Here is a 20,895-nt window from a genome sequence, read left to right as displayed (position 1 = left end):
AGATGACACTAACCCACTCTTCAGCTCGTTCTATTATTTTATGTTTATCTTGAATCGTTTATTCAGTAAGAAAGGTAATTCTGACTTCTATCTGAGTTTGCCTGAAGGGAACAATACACCACAAGTAATTCAGTATATCACGCACCTTCCAGTCGAATCAAACTCTCCAAATCCTTGTGATGACCTCAATTAACTTTCAGTAACAATTGGAGACAAACGCCGATTCGAAACATTTCTTGACACTTCGTAACGAATCTGAAATATCCGGGGGCTGCCTTCATAATTTTAAACTGATTTTGTTTACTTTAAATACAAGTAGGCTTCTAAAAGAAAAATGAAAACGGATCTTTTTTAACACGTTCTTTATTCTATCAAAGATCGTACATGAGAATTTCACTGACTTCAATAGAATAAACACTATCTGACAATTGAGTTGAAAAAAAAACCCAACGAGACTTTCTAAAAAAAAAAATTGTATCCATATAACAAGTGAAACGGTAAAATACGTTAACTATAACAATATTGCTTGTAATTATTTAAAGTGAGATTGTGATTTAATTATATTCTAGACATATTCTAGCTGTATAAAGAATGATCAGCATTCCGAGAAATAGTATTTGTTTTTCTTTACTGCCTTAGGTTTTTTTTAAAAAGCACACGTTCGGTAGCCCGGTGTCCTAATTTTGACTCCTGTATATTTCTTCATGATCACTGTATTTATTATTTTTAAAATTGAAATTATAAATTATAAGTTACACGCTTATATTTATATGCTGCAGCATCGGTGATTGACCGAAGAGAAAATAAGCAGAAGATTCTGAGTTGTTTCTATAAAAGCACAGCCTGACAAATGACAGCCAAATCTTTTGTGCTGAGAATTCATTTTAAAAACAGAGGGGGTTGGTCAATCATTAATTGAATGTTTTTATTAATTGTGATCTCCATTAGAATATATTTAACATTCGTTTGAACCGCATATAAACAAACCTCCGCATCGCCACCCACACACACACCCCCACACACACACCCACACACACACGCACCTCCTCAGTCAAAATCCTACATACGCCATTATAATGCAAATGACTTCATTTCCTGTTCCATTTGAAAGATGTAATTCTGACATTATAGACATTATCTCATATACAATTCATCATAATATGATATAATTTTTGATTTGGAATTGGCAAAACACGGGTCGAGTAGCGGTTCAAGATAAAAAAAAAGTTCACCCAAACCAAATACCCCGCGTTTTCCAGCGCATATGTCTATATGTATCTGTTTTCATTTTGACATCCCTGGGTATAGTGGGGCTGTAACAGTCCGACTTGTCTATTTCTCTTTGACTGTGAAACTTCGGTGATTTGAAAAGGTGAAATATTTGTTACATTTACTAAATCATTCCCATTTACCAGCTACACGTATATTACACGGGAAATTCTATAGTAGTCTTAATGAAAACACAATATCTTCTGGCGCAATGATACGTATCTGGCAGACGTCAAGCTGTAATGTGGTCAATGGTCGCTAGTACCTCGTAAGAAAAGAGAATCGGATCAAGCATACAAATTACTAAGCCAGCGAATAAAACCCAATTGAAACCCCATATTGGTTTACTATTTAACTTTCCGTTCCACTTCATATTAGAGTCAATTGATAAATGATTTTACGCCATTCAATTTGCTATGGTAACACGAACGGTGGCTACTCGGGGCGTATTACATATCTTGATAAAGATTTAACCCATATCGTCCGACTTTTGTTTGAATCTCGAATAATAATTCTCAGATTTATGTCTCGTTAACTTTGTGAATAGTATTTTAATTGCTTCTATTTTTCTGTAAGACAAGCTCGTGTCAGTTCAGAGCGCCGGGGGACAGGTAGCCCCCATATTGTGGGTTTTGTTCTGCTTGAATACAAGTAAATTGAAGCATAATGTTCTATTTGGTCAGGTAAACGGTAAGTCTAAACGACTTCGTGACATCTCATTGAACCCAATCGTCTCTCGCTTAAGTACGAAAACCAATATCTAAGTTATTCCCACTGAGTAGACATGTGGATATACCCGATTTGTGGAACACCAATAGTGTACCAACAAATCTCTATCAGGGTAAAATACAAAAAAATAAAAAAGATGTCAAATTATGGCCATATACACTATTTTTTTATTTTACTTTTGTAGTCGTATACTACTCTAATTAACTCCATATTTTATGAAAATTGACCGATTCGTATATATAATTGATAGACCTGGGCCCTGTTTCTCGAAATCTTAGATAAAATCCAAATTTTAGTAGATACTTCAATTTTGATTGGCTAAGCACTAAAATCAGTCTAATATTATCCAATCAAATTACTAAAATTTGGATTTTATCTTAGTTAAAATTTCGTGAAACAGGCCCCTGTTTGTTAGTATCGATATTATTGACATCACAGGAATCGGTATTATACCAGATAACACCATTTCACCTTTAAATAATATATTTAATAAATACGGGTTTGAGTGGTTAGGACATGGGGCAATCGGGAATATCTCGGTATCGAGGGGGGGGGGGGCTATCTTATTTATCACTAACAGAAATCAGTATGCATACATGATGTAGATGTCCAGGTGTAAAGTTAGGAATATTCAAGCTGTTACTATACCTTGTAGGAGATAAAAGATAGACCAGACATGCAAAGTATAGAAATATACGCCCATAGAGCTGGTTTGTCTCGAAAAAATAATAGCATATCTGAAATGACAACGAGGCTGTTCACCAAATTTGATAATGATACTTTATGTTTTCGTGAAATTTTATCTCTATCGTATTCACAAGACCCGGGAAAAAGCTGTTATAAACTGTAGCCTATACCGCATTCACAAGCATTTCGGAAATGGGGATAGCTCGGGAATGCAGGGCTACGATGCATTGAATAAATATTTATTTTGTTTTCCCATGGCCCTAATACTTAAAAAAACTATAGGCTCTATCGCGTTCACAATGTTTTTACTAAAACCGACAAAATTCCGGAAAAGAAGGGAGGAGTAAGGGGGTAACACCGGTACGGAAGATGACGGAACGTTAAATATCGATAATTGAAAAATAATTCAAACAAAGTGAAAGTGAAATGGGGTTTAACGTCCTACTGTTCTGCTCCTATACTGGGCTAATGAAGACGGGCATACGCCATACAGTGTGCTATGAGGGAAATTTTGCCCGGGCAGCGGCACCATCGCCTACTCTTATTAAACAAACAAAGTGCAAACGTTGTAGATTCTTTAGATTTAGTTCATTATCTACTATTAAAATAGTTTCCACAATACTTAATGTGGCATTATTAAGGTAACTCTTAATATGATCACGTCGTACTCTGTAAACGTGGCTTGAATGTTTTCTAAAATCGTATCGGAACTCGACAGTTAAATGTATATCGCCAATTTGTTAATTAATAAAGGCTACAAGTTAATTAAGACAAACAAAAGACAATGAATAAATGTATAGAAAAACTGCAACGATTAGAATTAGTCTGTACAATGTATAGAAAAAAACATATTATTTTATAAGCTTTTTTTTATTTATAACCACTACATTATATTTCAATCTGAAAAGCATATAGGTTGTAAAGAATGCAATAAATTTAAATACTTACACATTCACGTACTGAGATAGTTTTCTATTATAAACTTCATAAATCTTCTAAGCATTTTTAATATCCTGATGATGTACAAATTAAGATCTATCTGTTAGAAAAGAATTTGTCATCTGCGTTACTTTAATAACATGTTTTAAAGGGCAATAAGCTTAAGTCAGTCAACTAATCGTCCTTCAATTAAAGTAATTGCTAAAAAGCCACATTGAACATAGAACACTCTCAAATAGACATACAGTGGTTGTCGACTAATTTAAGAATTGGGTTTTCTAAATGTTCATTCGAGAAAATGTGGGAGCAGTAAATAGCGATAACATTATGTTTTTACACTATGGGCATAGTTTGATTCATATAGATCGACAACAGCACTGCTACTTTAAGTAACTATAATTTCCTTTTTATTTTTTATTTCTCTTTGTATTTGGGTGATAATTTGAATCTCATACACGTCTTTTTGATATCAAATAGTCTTCAAGAGCCGTCAAATAGATCGTCTTTTAACTTAAAGGGCGGCAACTCCATTTTAAGCGATCTAACTATCATGTTGAGTGTTCATGGTGATATTCATAAGGACATCCATCAATAGATCAACTGAAAAATATATAACACAAATAAATTATATTTCATATAGATAACATAACATAAGAACTAAACTTATGAGTTAGAGTTGAATCAATCCAATTCAGTATTTACAAAGATATGTTGAATCCAAGATTTGTTGAATCCAAGATTTGTTGAATCCAAGATTTGTCATCATTCAGGATACTCTGCTGACGATTTACATCCGACTGAATCGAAACAAGAAGTGATAAGAAATATCTAATCTGACTGTACAAAACAAATAGTCCATATAAATATAGTTATTGATTTATTTATTTCTTGAATTTTTTTAAAGAACCCTTTGATCCCTTAATATGTCGGACTCAATAGAGATAGGAGATTATTCTTCTTTCAGATCATAGACCAGAAGCACTTTTTCATAGCATGCCAAATATACTAGGCGGTTGAACGTGGAAAAGGTCAGTTTTAAAGGCTAGAAAGAGGCCACGTGATATGTTTGATCCTTAATGATCCCTACAATTTTATGTATTTCAAAATGAGCTAGCCCATTTCGTAGTCAAATTAATTAATACGCCAAGAATCATGTATGATTAGTTAATACGTAATCACTAATAAAAAGATATATGCCCCTTCTATATATATACACCTCATCATTAATATTTCACCTTTCTAGAATTGTACCATCTTTATTTGAGTAAAGGGTTAATTTTGTACTTGTTATAATCATGCTTAGCATCCACCTTAGCCAATTTCGACAAAACATGTCTCTTAACATGAAATGATTTTTTAAAATCATATCCAGGCTTCGAATTTCTGCAACATAATCATATATACATGCATCTTCGATATATGAAGATTTATTGAGCCGGTCAGTTCTAATGATATTCATTTCTATCTTCGCAGATTCTTCATGCGAAAATGTAAACCGCTTCATCTATTTGACCGTTGGTAAAACCAGCATTCATTGCCACTTCTACTGATTCTGTTACATCTAAAAATATCAAACAAATAAATCATTCAACATTTACAGCTCAAATAGGAATCAAATTAGATAGTTGTTTTGGTGTATAGTAGAAATAAATGGACGGCTATGTAACAAGGGTAGAGAAGTTAAACAAGCTTATATCCGAAATTATAAGAACTTATCCCTTTATCCTCCTCGTGGCTTATGCATCGATGCCAACCATGTAGGTCGAGTTTCTGGAATTAATCTGCAACTTGTCTCTGATAGTGTAGGATGCCGTACAGGATGCTAGGTATGCTTACACTGACGCCACTTCACATTCTTTGGGAAGTTGACACGGCCGATTATTTTCTGTCGGAATATTGTAATGAAAGACTGGAAGATATATACATGTGTTATTTCTTTGACTTGACATTGTTGTCTAAAATAAAAGGAATTTTATTACATTTAAAGCAAAGAATAAGTTGACTATTGCTCACTCAACTCCTTACCTCCAAAGCCATTAAAGGAACTTTCCCAGAAACATTTAAGCGAATAAACGGTATAATTCAATGTGATATTATTTCAACTCATAACAACAGAAACCTTGTGAAATTTGCGAGTGTTGCTTGAGAGGTGGAGTCGACACTCCTGTACGTCTATCGCTCTGGCAAGTGGCAATTGACCGAAATTAATTAAACAATATAGAGAACCACTGTCATGTTCAATGTTTAAGATTTACGGTGTTTATTGAGAAATTACTGAACTTAACCTAACAGACCACATGGTCATGCTAGAGCACGAAAATCTATTAAGGATGGATTACCTGTTGTCCCATATTATTGAGTAACTCAATAACAAAATCCGCTCCTTTCTGTTACTTAATAAAACCACAGTTGTTTGACCAACGAATGTGTTCCATCCAGGGATCATCAGTGGGCTCCCACGTCTTTAGTGCAATACCACAAAACCAACACTTCACTGCGTCTACATTGCCTAATAAAAATAAATGTGGGTTTTCTTCTACAAAACAATGAATCTTTATTTTTTTGAAATAGCAGAGATAACACATGTATTCATTTTCCCTCATGACATGACATTTTTAAAAAAAAATAAAAGTTTGTATCGTTTTTAAAGTAATAAGCCAAGTGACAATGTTCCAGTCAGAATTGACGAACAAGAAGGATAGATAAAGGGAAATAACTCATATACCTCTACGGTCTGCATTAATTGCAACGATACGTTAACTTACCCGTGTAAAAGAATCCAGCTTCAGCCATCTTTATTGGTGATTGGAATCCAGTGTTTTTCCATGCACTGGTGAAGATTGATATACAACTAATCAGTGATTCATATTGGGGACATTTAGATTCCCCTTTGTTTAATATACCGTTAACATATTCTATTTCTGCTGGCATGGAATGATCAATAAAATTGTTAGGTAGATTTGAACGTTCCCAATTCATGTTTGCAGCTGCTTCTTTACTAGATTCATGTTTTAATATCGTATGCTCCTGCATGTTTTCATCAGTTATGTAAGTTGAAGCTAATTTTGTAGTCTTTTCATTCAAATGTGGATCTTCGTGAGTTTTGTTCCTGGAATCATCTGGCATTGTAGCCTGCGCAAACTTTGTCGGTTTCTCTAGATTACGAATTTTGACATTTCTAGAAAACGTGGTATAAAAAAGACAGGATGGAGATTCATTTTGGTGAATCTGTTTTGGACGAACGTCTTTAACCCATGAAGACATCGTCATACCGCATTCAAAACAAATGGCTTCGTCGTTTCTTCCTGAGCTGTAGAAACCTTCTTTAGCTAACTCCAGACAGGATATTTTAAAACAGAAAGCTGTATGATTATATGATGCTAATCGTATGCCTTCGTATCTCATACAATTTGAGTCGAAATCCTCTTGGTATCGGGGAAGGAAGGGATAAGCGGTTATAGTTTGATGAAATGAAACATCCCATAGGGTAGCTTCGTAATAGTGATCGATTGTAAAAGAAACACATTTCGACTTAAGTGGGTTGTTTTCATGGTCATCCCTTTCCTTCAGTGTGTAGTCTGGTTTATTTCGTAAAGATTATTGCCTATACTTGAAACACCTTTGTACATAAGTTCTTTATTTTGAAGATTACAAGTATTAATTGTAAAAATCTTAACCAGCCGTGCTCTATTCTAGAACTGAACCCCACGTCTGCCTTCTTTAAGGAACACCAATTATAGTTGTGTGTTGCTGCCAACTGCATGTTTACTAAGGGCACAAACAGGAAAAGAATTGTAACCAAAAGTACATTCCACAGAAGATACGAAGAGTGGAACATCATTACAAAACATTCTGTAATCCTGGAAAGTAATAAGTCATTATAGATAACGAATATAGCATATGCTATAAACGGGTCTAAATAATAATAAGCCGTAAAGAATTAGATATAGCTCGAAAAACTTAAATGACTAATAGCGGCTTTGGAAAAAATATTAAAGCCCACAAATACTTTATGTGCTTTGTATGCCAGTCTTCATTAGCCCGGATGGGGAAAATATGGACTTGAGACTCCATTGCATTTTATTCATACGACATCATGCACCCATTGTTATTACCTTTACACCATCTGGCGTATAGAGCTGACCCAACTACTTACATGTATTTATATTTTGTTGTAATTGTACATTGGACTTTGCAGTTGTGGAATTTGACCATTCCCTGGTATCTTATAAGTTATTATTAATAAGGAAAGGTTTATTTCATTTTCCAGGAAGTATTTCAAAGTATTTGTATCTTACACTACTACTATTGTGTTATTGTTAATATTAAAGCAGGTTGTAATCTGTCTAAGTGGTGGAAGACGCGACGAAAATCTAACTCGCATAGATTTTCCCCCTTTAGGAACGACATATTAAACCTGTGATACTATCGTGATTTTTATCGAACTCTGCTTGTTTGTTGGGAGGGGCGCTCTTCTGGTATGGAGTGCTGAGAACGATTTGCCGATAAACAGTTTAACTAACGGTGAAATCTACCTGCTGAGCCTGTTCATCAATAACCGGTAGATTTAAAGCTACGGGACTTCGATGTGTTGGAATTAAATTTTTACCAGCATCCTCGTGACGTTTACGGTAAGTAAAATATATACTATAATTAATAAATTATATTTTTTGAAAGATACATGGTCATTTTGGCGTATATCTGGTTAACTGGAGGTCAGAAACTGAGATATACCAAATATATGTACTACGTTTTAGCTTTACTGATATAATAATAATCAGGTGTACACGATTTTGACAAAAAAAAATTACGCAAGCAAACAAATGGAAAAATAAAAACCATCAGAAGCCACATTATCAAAAAGAAAGTTTTTTCATCACATAAGATGTTTGTTCTCAATACCCAAAATCATGTTCAACTGGATTCAAACGGAACTGCATGTATTCCTGCACACATGGAAGCGAACTAGTTTGTGTAGCGTTCTACAGGTGCGACTAGATCCCGATTACCTGCAGGCGCCCGAATACCCTGGCGAGAGCGCCCGGGTATATGGTTTATAGTTTTTAATTCACCAACTTTTCCAAAAACAAGTGGACTGACAGAATCTGATTGTAATCCTACCAACGCCACTAGGTACCCACATTCAGAAAAGTCACCGGTTTTCTTCTACTTTACGTTCAAGTAACAGCGGTTTTTCTTTTATTAATTTATACCAACAATTTATTTTTAAAACATTAGCTTGGGCCCCTCTAGGCCCATGGTCAAGTGTCCCACTGCCCCCCCCCCCTCATGGGCCATGAATGATATATGAATAAAGCTGGATGGGAATTTTACTCCGCCAAAGCATTAAAATTTCACTAGCATTTTCGTTACTTTTATCGTGAGGAATTGCTATAATAATTAGACTGCACGCATCGGGTGTTTTTAAATGCAATATTTAAGACAGATCTGGCAATTATTTTTTCTTAAAAGTTGTCATACCTATTTCAATAGGCACTTTGATCTTTCATAACCATAGAAGATCTATTACTGGGTTCGAGAACGTATTATGTGGTACTGGAGGAGCGTTTAGATGGAACGTCCGCCGTGAGGCGACTCGTTCCAAAGGGCCCAGTGACGGGGGTTAGGGGGTACCCCCCCCCCCACCCCCAGAAAATTATATCGGATACATTTAGATTCCCTGAAATGCCATTTCCTGGACTTGGCGTTGGGGGAGGTGGGAGATTTTGAAAAACTCTGATGGTCAGAAAGCACTTATAACATAAGTAAAATTGAATACTACGCATGGGAATTCATGTTATTTATTAAGAATTTTGCATGAGTGCAACCCAAGCAAGCGAAGTTTATGGTGCATATTTTTGACAATGTGATTGAAGTGGTCATATACTACTCTTTGGTAACAGAGGTATATCGTGTTACACGTGAACATACTCAAATCCAAATAATAAAATTTGCGGTATTTTAGTTTCGTTTGGTTTTGAGCCTAAGCAATATAAAATCTAACCGTATAACTTTCGGGCAATCTGACTTTTCGGGCAGACGGGACAGGTCCCAAATCTAATAAAACACCAATTTTACTTTTCTTTTATTTGAATACCACAAATTTGTACTAAATTGACTATGGATTAAAACGTTTTGTCTGGAGTCACTCTACTTTGTGCGACATTTCGGGTATCGATTATTTGTGAACAGTCTGATTGTATGGTTGGAATTCAGGTCGACAGTGAGTGGGATTTCGATTACAAAACCATTGGACAACTTTGGAGTTACTTTACTCACGGGCTAAAATAGCAGAAAAACGCATTTGCGGCGGTTACATTTTAAAAATTTTCTCCAGGAGGGCGAGGCCTCCATACCCCGCCACGATTTGTTGTTTGTTTGGGATTCGGGTCAGCCACCTAAGGTAGGCCATATGGAAGTTGCTGTCTCCGGGAACTGTAAACGGTTGATTGGAATTCGAGTCAGCTACCTAAATTAGACTTATTAGACCACTTTGAAGTTGCTGTATGCACGGGTTCCAATAGCAGGAAAACGCGTTAGCGGTCGTCAAATTTTCCATTTTGTCTTTTTTTTGTGTGTGTGGGCGGTGGGGGCGGGGCAAAGCCGAATTTTTTCGGGCATTTCTAGTTCTGCCCCCATAACAGCCATCGAGCCCGTAGGCCTATGTTTGATGCCATCTTCGACGTTACGGTTGTCGGCGTATGCCCGTCTTCATTAGCCCATTGGGAGCAAAACAATAGAACGTTAAACCCCCATTTCATGTAAATTATGAAATGTATCTTCGCTGGTACAGAGTCGAGAGTGGAGTGCATGTACATTGCATACTTGTTGATGTATAGTTCGTCATTCGCCTTGGATTCTGGTGCCGACGAAATCATGCCCGATGCTAAATTGCAAGATGCCGAAGATGCAAGGCTGGCTTGCCTCAAGAAATTAAACATTATCAATACAAATAACAGGGTTATCATTCTTAGATATGAATGACCTTCACTTCTACTAGTTATGCGCATTCGGTGTGACGCGTTTCATTTTGAATTCTATCCGAATAAGCTGTAACCCGCTTTTAAGCCGAGACAAACCAATCTGAATTCCGGAGGCCGGAATTCGCATTGAATGAGCATGCAGTGTGCACGCACCTTATAGATTAGCGAATCGCATTATAGCGAAGAAAGAAACACCCGTAACACAAACCTGAATTAAGTGTCGATAGATGTATACATTGGGGGATCGGGTGGGGAGCTTGGGGGAGGGGGGTTATTAGCTTACATCATATGCAACGCTAACGAATATCCAGTCAATAGGTTTTCAGCAAATATACATAACTCTCGTACAGCAGGTCGCTAACAAGTCTGAAATTTTCCGGAGGAGGGGCGAGGGGATACTCCAAAAAGAAAGGCCACAGAAGGCTGAATATCAATCTTCACTGTTAACTTTTACCGCTTGATGTATGCTGCATTCATATTTGAACGCTGTTTAATAGCTGCTTTCACACTAGGGGTTTAATCTGAATTGAATTCATAATAAAGTCTTATTCCAGACTTTGGCGTCACACTCAATTCGATAAAAACCGAACTGAATCTGAATTAACGAATCCGTATATTTTTCCGAATTCAACCCGGAACAATTATTCCGAATCGGGTTATTCGCAGTCATGATTTGAGTGTGACACGCTTGACTCATATCAACAGTTTTACCGGAAACTGAAACAAATGCTGCGGTAACATAACTAGCTAATAATAGGTTGTCGGGCAACGAAACATACGCCCTTAGCAGCTAAGTCCTCCGAGCAGTCAACAAGGGTTGTGGCATACTTTTCCTTTTGTCAGTAATGCAAACATTTACAACACACTAAATTCTGATTACGAGTTCTGCCCTATACTAACATTTAATATCATGGCCCATAACTCTGGCAGTAATTATCGTAAATCGTTCAAAATCAATTGGCTTCTTCATCCATGACCTTAAACACTGTGCATAAATATCATGGGCCGTAACTCTGGCAGTAACTATCGTAAATCGTTCTAATTCAATTTGCTTCTCCATCCATGACCTTAAACACTGTGCATAAATTCAAAGTCAATCAGATATTAACATTAGCCTCTAGCGCGTCGGACGGGGGCGACCACAATATACGACCACATTTCAATGTGGGCATATAAAAATTCAAATACAAAGATAGGTGTATTCAGGTCACAGCTGGCAATTCACGGTCTAGACCTTGGGGGCAAGGCAGGTAAGCTTTAGTCGTCTCAAGTCTAGTGGGTCTAGTCTCTAGCATGTATTACATATAGCTGGATAAAAATGACAACAAAATGTATTGCTTTACATTATTTATGTTTAGTGCTGAAAGGATCTGAATTATGAAATGGGAGCCACAATAGTTCAGTGAGTAAGAAGCTGGGTCCGTAGTCTGGTGGTCGAGGGTTCGCTCCCGGTGTTGGCCGAAAACGTTCTTCGAGATTTTCCGGCGTGGTTTCCCCAGTTGCAGGACGGAGGGCCTGACAAGGACAGCTGTGTAGTCATTCGGATGGGACGGAAAAAATCCCTTAATAGTTGGAATTCGATAAAAGCGTAGGCCGTAGCGCCGCTGTCCTGGGAAAATGGTCTATGCCCGACTTTATAAGCCCAGTCGGACCAGAACAGTAGGAGTGTTCAACCCCATTTCGTAACATTTCAATTATGAAATGTATTTTCGCTAGTGCAGAGTCAAGAGGGAAGTACATGTACATACGTGTTGATGTATAGCAAACACTACCAAAAGAGTAGATGTAAAAGTAAAATGTTCATGGTTTATGTCTTCAATATTCTTTAAAAATAACAAACTGAAGATTAGTCTTCATATAAATTCATTACCAACCGGTTTCACAACAAAGTGATCATCAGGGTAACTTATACATTGTGATGCTAATGGTATAGCGTTAACAATGGCAAGGGACGTGATTCATGGCGTCACAAAATGCGCACAGAGAATGAAGAGCTGAGGAAAATCAAATAACGATTCTTTATTGAAGGATAAACCCCTAAATTAAACTGTAACTAACATGAAATCATGTCATGTTGACGTCACATTTACTGCGTATATGACGCCATGAATCACTTCCCTTGCCATTGTTAACTCTTAAAGTAGCTAAGTCCGTAACTCAATATCATCCAAAATCTTCGACATTGAAAACACGAATTTTTTGGCAATTTAAATCAGCATAGGTGTTGTGATCTTACATGGAAAAGATGGACTTCTGATATCCAATATTTAAGACAGAATAAACATTTTACCATTGGTACACAAATCGTATACCATAATGCGTTTCAGCGCCATTTGTAACAAGGTGCTCAAAGAATGAGGCTAGACATACTCCACCAGTCATGTCGAACGGTGATATCATATTCTTATTTGGAGAGCATGCACAATAAATAATATCGGTGTTGACTGGAATAACAAGACGCTAGAAACTGACTAGAGGTTGAGACTTCTGGCGTATTTCGCCGAACATAACTGATGACAATTCACAGTAAAACGGACACGATTAAATGTAAAACAGTTTATATAAATTCATATTACATTATTATATGTGTTGCGACTCATTTGTGCTAATTTCTAGGTCCAAAATATTAGCGATTTAGCTCCTTTAATATGATCACGCCGTACTCTGTAAACGTGGCTTGAATGTTTTCTAAAATCGTATCGGAACTCGACAGTTAAATGTATATCGCCAATTTGTTAATTAATAAAGGCGACAAGTTAATTAAGACAAACAAAAGACAATGAATAAATGTATAGAAAAACTGTCACGACTAGAATTAGTCTGTACAATGTATAGAAAAAAACATATTATTTTATAAGCTTTTTTTTATTTATAACCACTACATAATCTTTCAATCTGAAAAGCATATAGGTTGTAAAGAATGCAATAAATTTAAATAATAACACATTCACGTACTGAGATAGTTTTCTAATAAAAACTTCATAAATCTTCTAAACATTTTTAATATCCTGATGATGTACAAAGTAAAATCTATCTGTTAGAAAAGAATTTGTCCACTGCGTTACTAAAACCAAACATGTTTTAAAATGACAATCAGCCCCGTTTCATAGAACACTCTCAAATATCCATACAGTGGTTAGCGACTAATTTAAGAATTGGGTTTTCTAAATGCTCATTTGAGAAAATGTGGGAGTTGTTTTATAAGCAGTAAATAGCGATAACATTATGTTTTTACACTATGCAAAAATTGGACATAGTTTGATTCATATAGATCAACAACAACATTGCTACTTTAAGTAACTATAATTTCCTTTTTATTTTTTACTTCTCTTTGTATTTGGGTGATAATTTGAATCTCATACACGTCTTTTTTTATATCAAATAGTCTTCAAGAGCCGGCAAACAGATCGTCTTTTAACTTAAAGGGCGGCAACTCCATTTTAAGCGATCTAACTATCCTGTTGAGTGTTCATGTTGATATTCATAAGAACATCCATCAATAGATCAACTGAAATATATATAACACAAATAAATTATATTTCATATAGATAACATAACATAAGAACTAAACTTATGAGTTAGAGTTGAATCTCTAAACGGAAAAGCAGTAGGTCTATATGGTTCAATTCAATTCAGTATTTACAAAGATATGTTGAATCCAAGATTTGTTGAATCCAAGATTTGTCATCATTCAGGATCCTCTGCTGACGATTTACATCCGACTGAATCGAAACAAGAAGTGATAAGAAATATCTAATCTGACTGTACAAAACAAATAGTCCATATAAATATAGTTATTGATATTTATTTATTCTTCTATCAGATCATCAACCAGAAGCACTTTTCCATAGCATGCAAAAATAATTAGGCGATTGAACGTGGAAAAAGTCAGTTTTAAAGGCCAGCAAGAGGCCACGTGACCTGTTTGATCCTTAATGATCCCTACAATTTTATGTACAGTTTTATGTATTTCAAAATGAGCTAGACACCTCGTAGTCAAATTAATACGCCACGAATCATGTATGCTTAGTTAATACGTGATCACTAATAAAAATATATATACGTCACTTTATATATACACCTCATCATTAATATTTCACCTTTCTAGAATCGTGCCATCTTTATTTGAGTAAAGGGTTAATTTTGTACCTGTTTTTTTTTTTAAAAAAAATCACACTTTTATAGTACCCACCCTAGTCAGATGCGGCACATCATAATCTAACTTGCTGTGGTGGATGCATGTCTCTTAAAGCTACAATTTCATATTTCTAAGTTATATTTTTAAAATGTATTAAAATAAAGCCTTGAAATAGATGGTATCTATTAAAGAATAATCCTATTAATCCTATAATTCACTATTGCCAGTTGAGAAATTGGCAAAAAATTCAAACGTTTGGAGATAGCTATTCCATGGGGGCAATTGTGTTATTATTTCTGGTGTGAATGATTTTATAAGTGTGATAATGATACCTATGATCGTATAATAGTGAGTTGACAACCTATTGAGCAAAAGACATAGAAATAATTCTGTTTAGACTTACTTAGAAAATATGAAATTCTCGCTTTAACATGATTTTTTTAAAAAATCATATCCAGGCTTGTTTTTTGAGTTTCGCCTTTCTTCGATATATGAAGATTTATTGAGCCGGTCAGTTCTAATGATATTATTTTCAATCTCCCCAGATTCATTATGCGAAAATGTAAAGAAAACCGGATAGTAATTATTGTAAATCAAATTGGTTTTAGTTATGTTGCTTGTAAATATATTTACTTGGTGCATCTGGTCCTACTATAGTCACCGCTTCATCTATTTGACCGTTAGTAAAACCAGCATTCATTGCCACTGCTACTGATTCTGTTAAATCTAAAAATATCAAACAAATAAATCATTCAACATTTACAGCTCAAATAGGAATCAAATTAGATAGTTGTTTTGGTGTCTAGTAGAAATAAATGGACGGCTATGTAACAAGGGTAGAGAAGTTAAACAAGCTTATATCCGAAATTATAAGAACTTATCCCTTTATCCTGCTCGTGGCTTGTGCAGCGATGCCAACCATGTAAGTCGAGATTCTGCAACCAATCTGCAACTTGTCTCGGATAGTGTAGGATGCCGTTCAGGATGCTAGGTATGCTTACACTGCCAGAAATACACAACGAATCCTCAAATTCTTTGCGAAGTTGACTCGGCCGATTATTTTGTGTCGGACTTTTCTAATGAAAGACTAGAAGATATATACCTGTGTTATTTCTTTGACTTGACATTGTTGTCTAAAATAAAAGGAATTTTATTACATTTAAAGCGAAGAATAAGTTGACTATTGCTCACTTAACTCCTTACCTCCAAAGCCATTAGAGGAACTTTCCCAGAAACATTTAAGCAAGTAAACGGTATAATTCAATGTGATATTATTTCAACTCATAACAACAGAAACCTTGTGAAATTTGCGAGTGTTGCTTGAGAGGTGGAGTCGACACTCCTGTACGTCTATAGCTCTGGCAAGTGGCAATTGACCGAAATTAATTGAACAATATGAGAACCACTGTCATGTTCATTGTTTAAGATTTACGGTGTTTATTGAGAAATTACTGAACTTAACCTAACAGACCACATGGTCATGCTAGAGCACGAAAATCTATTAAGGATGGATTACCTGTTGTCCCATATTATTATGTAACTCAATAACAAAATCCGCTCCTTTCTGGGACTTAATAAAACCACAGTTGTTTGACCAACGAATGTGTTCCATCCAGGGATCATCAGTGGGCTCCCACGTCTTTAGTGCAATACCACAAAACCAACACTTCACTGCATCTACATTGCCTAATAAAAATAAATGTGGGTTTTCTTCTACAAAACAACGAATCTTTATTATTTCCAAATAGCGGAGATAACACATGGATTTCCCCCCCCCCTCCCCACCAATGATATTTTTTTTTTAAATAAAAATTTGTATCGTTTTTAAAGTAGTATACCATGTGACATTGTTCCAGTGAGAAATGACGAACAAAAAGGACAGATAAAGGGAAATAACTCATACACCTCTACGTTTTGCATTAATTGCAACGATACGTCAACTTACCCGTGTAAAAGAATCCAGCTTCAGCCATCTTTATTGGTGATTGGAATCCAGTGTTTTTCCATGCTTTGGTGAAGGTTGATATACGACTAATCAGTGATTCATATTGGGGACTTTTAGATCCCTCTTTGTTTAATATACCGTTAACATATTCTATTTCTGCTGGCATGGAATGATCAATAAAATTGTTAGGTTGATTTGAACGTTCCCAATTCATGTTTCCAGCTGCTTCTTTACTAGATTCCTCTTTTAATATCGTATCCTCCTGCATGTTTTCATTAGTTATGTAAGTTGAAGCTAATTTTGTAGTCGTTTCATTCAAGTGTGGATCTTCGTGAGTTTTGTTCCTGGAACCATCTGGCATTTTAGGCTGCGCAAACTTTGTCGGTTTCTCTTGATTACGAATTTTCACATTTCTAGAAAACGGGGTATAAAAAAGACAGGATGGAGATTCATTTTGGTGAATCTGTTTTGGACGAACGCCTTTAAACCATGAAGACTTCGTCATACCGCATTCAAAACAAATGGCTTCGTCGTTTCTTCCTGAGCTGTAGAAACCTTCTTTAGCTAACTCCAGACAGGATATTTTAAAATAGAAAGCTGTATGATTATATGATGCTAATCGTATGCCTTCATATCTCATACAATTTGAGTCGAAATCCTTTTGGTATTGGGGAAGGAAGGGATAAGCAGTTATAGTTTGATGAAATGAAACATCCCATGGGACTCTTTGAAAGAGGGTAGCTTCGTAATAGTTATCGATTGTTAAAGAAACACATTTCGACATAAGTGGGTTGTTTTCATGGTCATCCCTTTCCTTCAGCCGTGTAGTCTGGTTTATTTCGTAAAAATTATTACCTATACTTGAAACACCCTTGTACATAAGTTCTTGATTTTCTTCAGGAACACCCTTTTTGTTCTCTGTGTGTCTATTGTTTGTTTCATTTGAATAAGTTTGAAGGACATTTACAAGTATTAATTGTATTACAAGTATTAATTGTAAAAATCTTAACCAACCGTGCTCTGTTCTAGAAATGAACTCCACGTCTGCCTTCTTTAAGGAACACCAACTATAGTTGTGTGTTGCTGCCAACTGCATGTTTACTAAGGGCACAAACAGGAAAAGAACTGTAACCAAAAGTACATTCCACAGAAGATACGAAGAGTGGGACATCATCACAAAACATTCTGTGATCCTGGAAAATAACAAGTCATTATAGACAACAAATAATAACACTTGACGTCCTAGGTCTACTTGACGTATAGTTCTAGGTCTACTTGACGTGAGTAGAGTCGGATGCCAGCTTATAGTGCTAGGTTTTAAACGGGTCTAAATAATAATATTAAAACCCACAGATACTTTATGTGCTTTGTATGCCCGTCTTCACTAGCCCGGATGGGGAATAAAGGTGGTCTTGAGACTTCATTGCATTTTATTCATACGACATCATGCACCCATTGTTATTGCCTTTATCCCATCTGGCGCATAAAGCTGAACCCACTACTTACATATATTTATATTCTGTTGTAATTGTACATTGGAGTTAGCATTTGTGGAATGTGGCCATTCCCTGGTATTTGGTATTATATAGGTTATTATTGATAAAGAAAGGTTTATTTCGTTTACCAGGAAGTATTTCAAATCCTTATTCGAAAGCTGTCTAGATTCAAACGTTTAAGATAGATGTATATATGTGTATAGATGTCAATAGTATACTGGTGACTTGTACAGAATATCACCCAGCTTTCTTCAATTTTAAATAAAACACCCCGCAAAATTACCTGTACACCTTCTGTTGCTTATATCGACACACAGTTGAAGTACAATACTTGACATCAAAACTGGTTTACAGTGAATCGTGAAGCAAGGTCAAATCGTCAATACAGAAAACGGGAAAACCCAAAATCTCTACATGGCTATGAAGCGATTTTCACGACATTGTACTGGTGTGCTCGCTTCAATGCACGAACTTCTTGCTTAAGCCAGGCTGACACTTGCACGACTTTTGGCCACGAGTTTACGTACACTTCACGCCAGTTTACGACTAGTTTGCGCACTGGCACTCGAGTCGTGCCAATGCGTGCCACGGAATCATGCAAGTGTCAGCCTTGCTTAACTTGTACATTTCTAATCTGTATGACTTGTTGGTTATATAGCGTAGTTTGAATTTGTAATTTACACTCTACTTTTAATTTATTGTGTTATTGTTAGTATTAAACCAGGTTGTAATCTGTTTAGTTTCGTTAATATGTTGACATTTAACAAGTGGTAAAAGACGCGACGAAACTTTCTCATAGATTTGCCCCCTTTAAGAACGAAAAAGTAAAAACTGTGATACTGTCGTGATTTTTATCGAACTTTCTGCTTTTTGGGAGGGGCGCTCTTCCGGTATTGGGTGCTGAGAACGATTTGCCGCTCGTATTGACCTTATCGCAAACTTCCCCTCTGACTTTTAATTTTTTTTAGACCTATAACCCCAAAATCAAAAACCATGCAGTATTTACAATAACGTACAGTTATTTCATACGCAAATTGTTCTTCTGTTTTGTTTTTTCACGCCAAGAAAAGGTAGAGAATATCAGGCTTTCATTTTAGGGCACCTGATTCAACTTTTCACAGCAGTTCATTTAGAAGAAATTATTATTCTTTTGTGTTGGCGGTCTTTAATCAAACGTTATCTTCTATCAAGACACTGAATCCGGTTTTTAAAAAAAAGTATGATTGAGAAATGCGGTATTATAATGGTGTGACAATCTTCCAATCACTACACTGAAAAAACACTTGTGTTGGATCTCAACACAAGTACTTGTGTTAAAACTAATCTACACAAGTTATGTGTTGTTTTGCATTGCATTAACACAAACTTGTGTCGATTTATAAAATCTTGTGTGTTTTTTCATATCATTAACACAAGTAATGTGTACCTTCCACGATTTGTTTTCTTTCTTAAAAAAAAATCCATACAAAGTCTGAATTCGGGAGTCGTCAAGTTTTAAGAAAAGTAATAAAGGGCTTAATTCACATCTCGAAAATCACATGCTGTTCTTCACTGGAAGGGAGTGAGTACCAATTAATCAGACAATTGCCAGACAGACTTGAATGTTAATTGGTGTTAAGTTGTCTGTATAGTTAAAATGTCTGGGGTTTTTTATTGACCCAATAAACTGATAGATCGAATGAATATATAGTGTACATGTTATTTTCAGCACCCTGGTGTTTTCGAAAATTGATTCAATGTGCAATGAACCAAAAAAATGAGTAAAACTCTTAATAATGTAATTGGTTGATGTAATCGAAATTGGACAGTATTGGTTAACTGAAAAGTAACCAATCAAATTTAATTAATCATCCACGTGTATCTCATAATCGACTTATTGATATAATGGTTCTCCAAGTTATCTATACTTTTTGTCTGCGATATCACTTCGGTGGAAGCGGACGTAAAATACAACTAACTAAGAAGAAGTATCTATACTTTAGTCATTGCGACAAATTCTTTCTTTGATATTATATCAGCGACATTCAGTTAGATGAAGTGAAGTTAGCATCAACAGAGTGCTTTAGCCGTGATATTTTAAAAAAAATTATAATGGTCACATAGAATACCAGACCGCAGGTTTGTAAATTTTTACAAAAAATAAAACCGTGTATTTAATTTAGCATGTATATATTGCTTCTATGTATATAATAATTCGTTTCGTTTAAAACAGTCAGATTTAGAACCACTGCCACTGACTGCACCGGAAGTCTATTTATATAATGGCGCCACAAAGAAATTTTTTTTTTATGTGTTCTAAAAGTGTTCCGCTAATTCAGCAATCTAATGAATCTGTCTAAATTTTTCTGAAATCGTGCTTAATTATTATTAGCTAATCGGCGCTACACCGTTGTTCAAATACTTATAATTGCAAGAAACCCCCGACTAGGACCAGCAGGTAAGAATCTGTCTTGATTTTATAGTAATACCCGGTTACAATTATTGGCCGCCATCTTTGATTTTTATAGACGTTCGGGCAAAAGGAGAAGTGTATATCCAGACAAGGACTATAGCTAGATACTAACTTCTGTGTTAGCTGTTTAGTTGAAATGTAATCTTATTTCTGTAAAAGAAAAAAACAACAAACAAATCAGCCTTTTTTATATATCAATGTCATCAATGTGTAGGCCTAATAGTAATATTAGACTTTCAATGATAAATGATTCAGAA

The 20,895-nt window shown here is 35.6% G+C and overlaps 2 protein-coding genes across 4 annotated transcripts in view; one reads left to right on the top strand and one right to left on the bottom strand.

Moving 5' to 3' along the window:
- The first annotated feature begins 8,207 nt into the window (after positions 1-8,207).
- LOC126810903 (baculoviral IAP repeat-containing protein 2) overlaps positions 8,208-20,895 on the top strand; it is a 41,791-nt gene continuing 29,103 nt past the window's right edge. The window contains exon 1 of the mRNA XM_050536265.2: positions 8,208-8,255. The gene's annotated coding sequence lies outside the window, so the exon portion shown is untranslated. The remainder of the gene's footprint in view (positions 8,256-20,895) is intronic.
- Positions 13,454-20,895, bottom strand: part of LOC126810897 (baculoviral IAP repeat-containing protein 2) — a 109,379-nt gene continuing 101,937 nt past the window's right edge. For 2 of the 3 annotated variants that reach the window (XM_050536251.2, XM_050536252.1), the window contains exons 2-6: positions 16,691-17,883; positions 16,262-16,431; positions 15,848-15,878; positions 15,379-15,471; positions 13,454-14,115 (exon numbers count right to left, since the gene is read on the bottom strand). In XM_050536251.2, coding sequence (XP_050392208.1) covers positions 14,057-14,115; positions 15,379-15,471; positions 15,848-15,878; positions 16,262-16,431; positions 16,691-17,864 — 1,527 coding nt within the window. In that variant the 5' untranslated portion in view covers positions 17,865-17,883 and the 3' untranslated portion in view covers positions 13,454-14,056. Of the gene's footprint in view, positions 14,116-15,378; positions 15,472-15,847; positions 15,879-16,261; positions 16,432-16,690; positions 17,884-18,469; positions 18,634-20,895 lie in introns of those variants that run through there. The other variant, XM_050536250.2, reaches the window with a different exon arrangement.

This window comes from Patella vulgata, chromosome 2, assembly GCF_932274485.2.
Source record: "Patella vulgata chromosome 2, xgPatVulg1.2, whole genome shotgun sequence".
NCBI classification, from domain to species: Eukaryota; Metazoa; Mollusca; class Gastropoda; family Patellidae; genus Patella; species Patella vulgata.
Note: the sequence above shows the minus strand (reverse complement) of the source record. Positions and strands in the feature narration are given on the sequence as shown.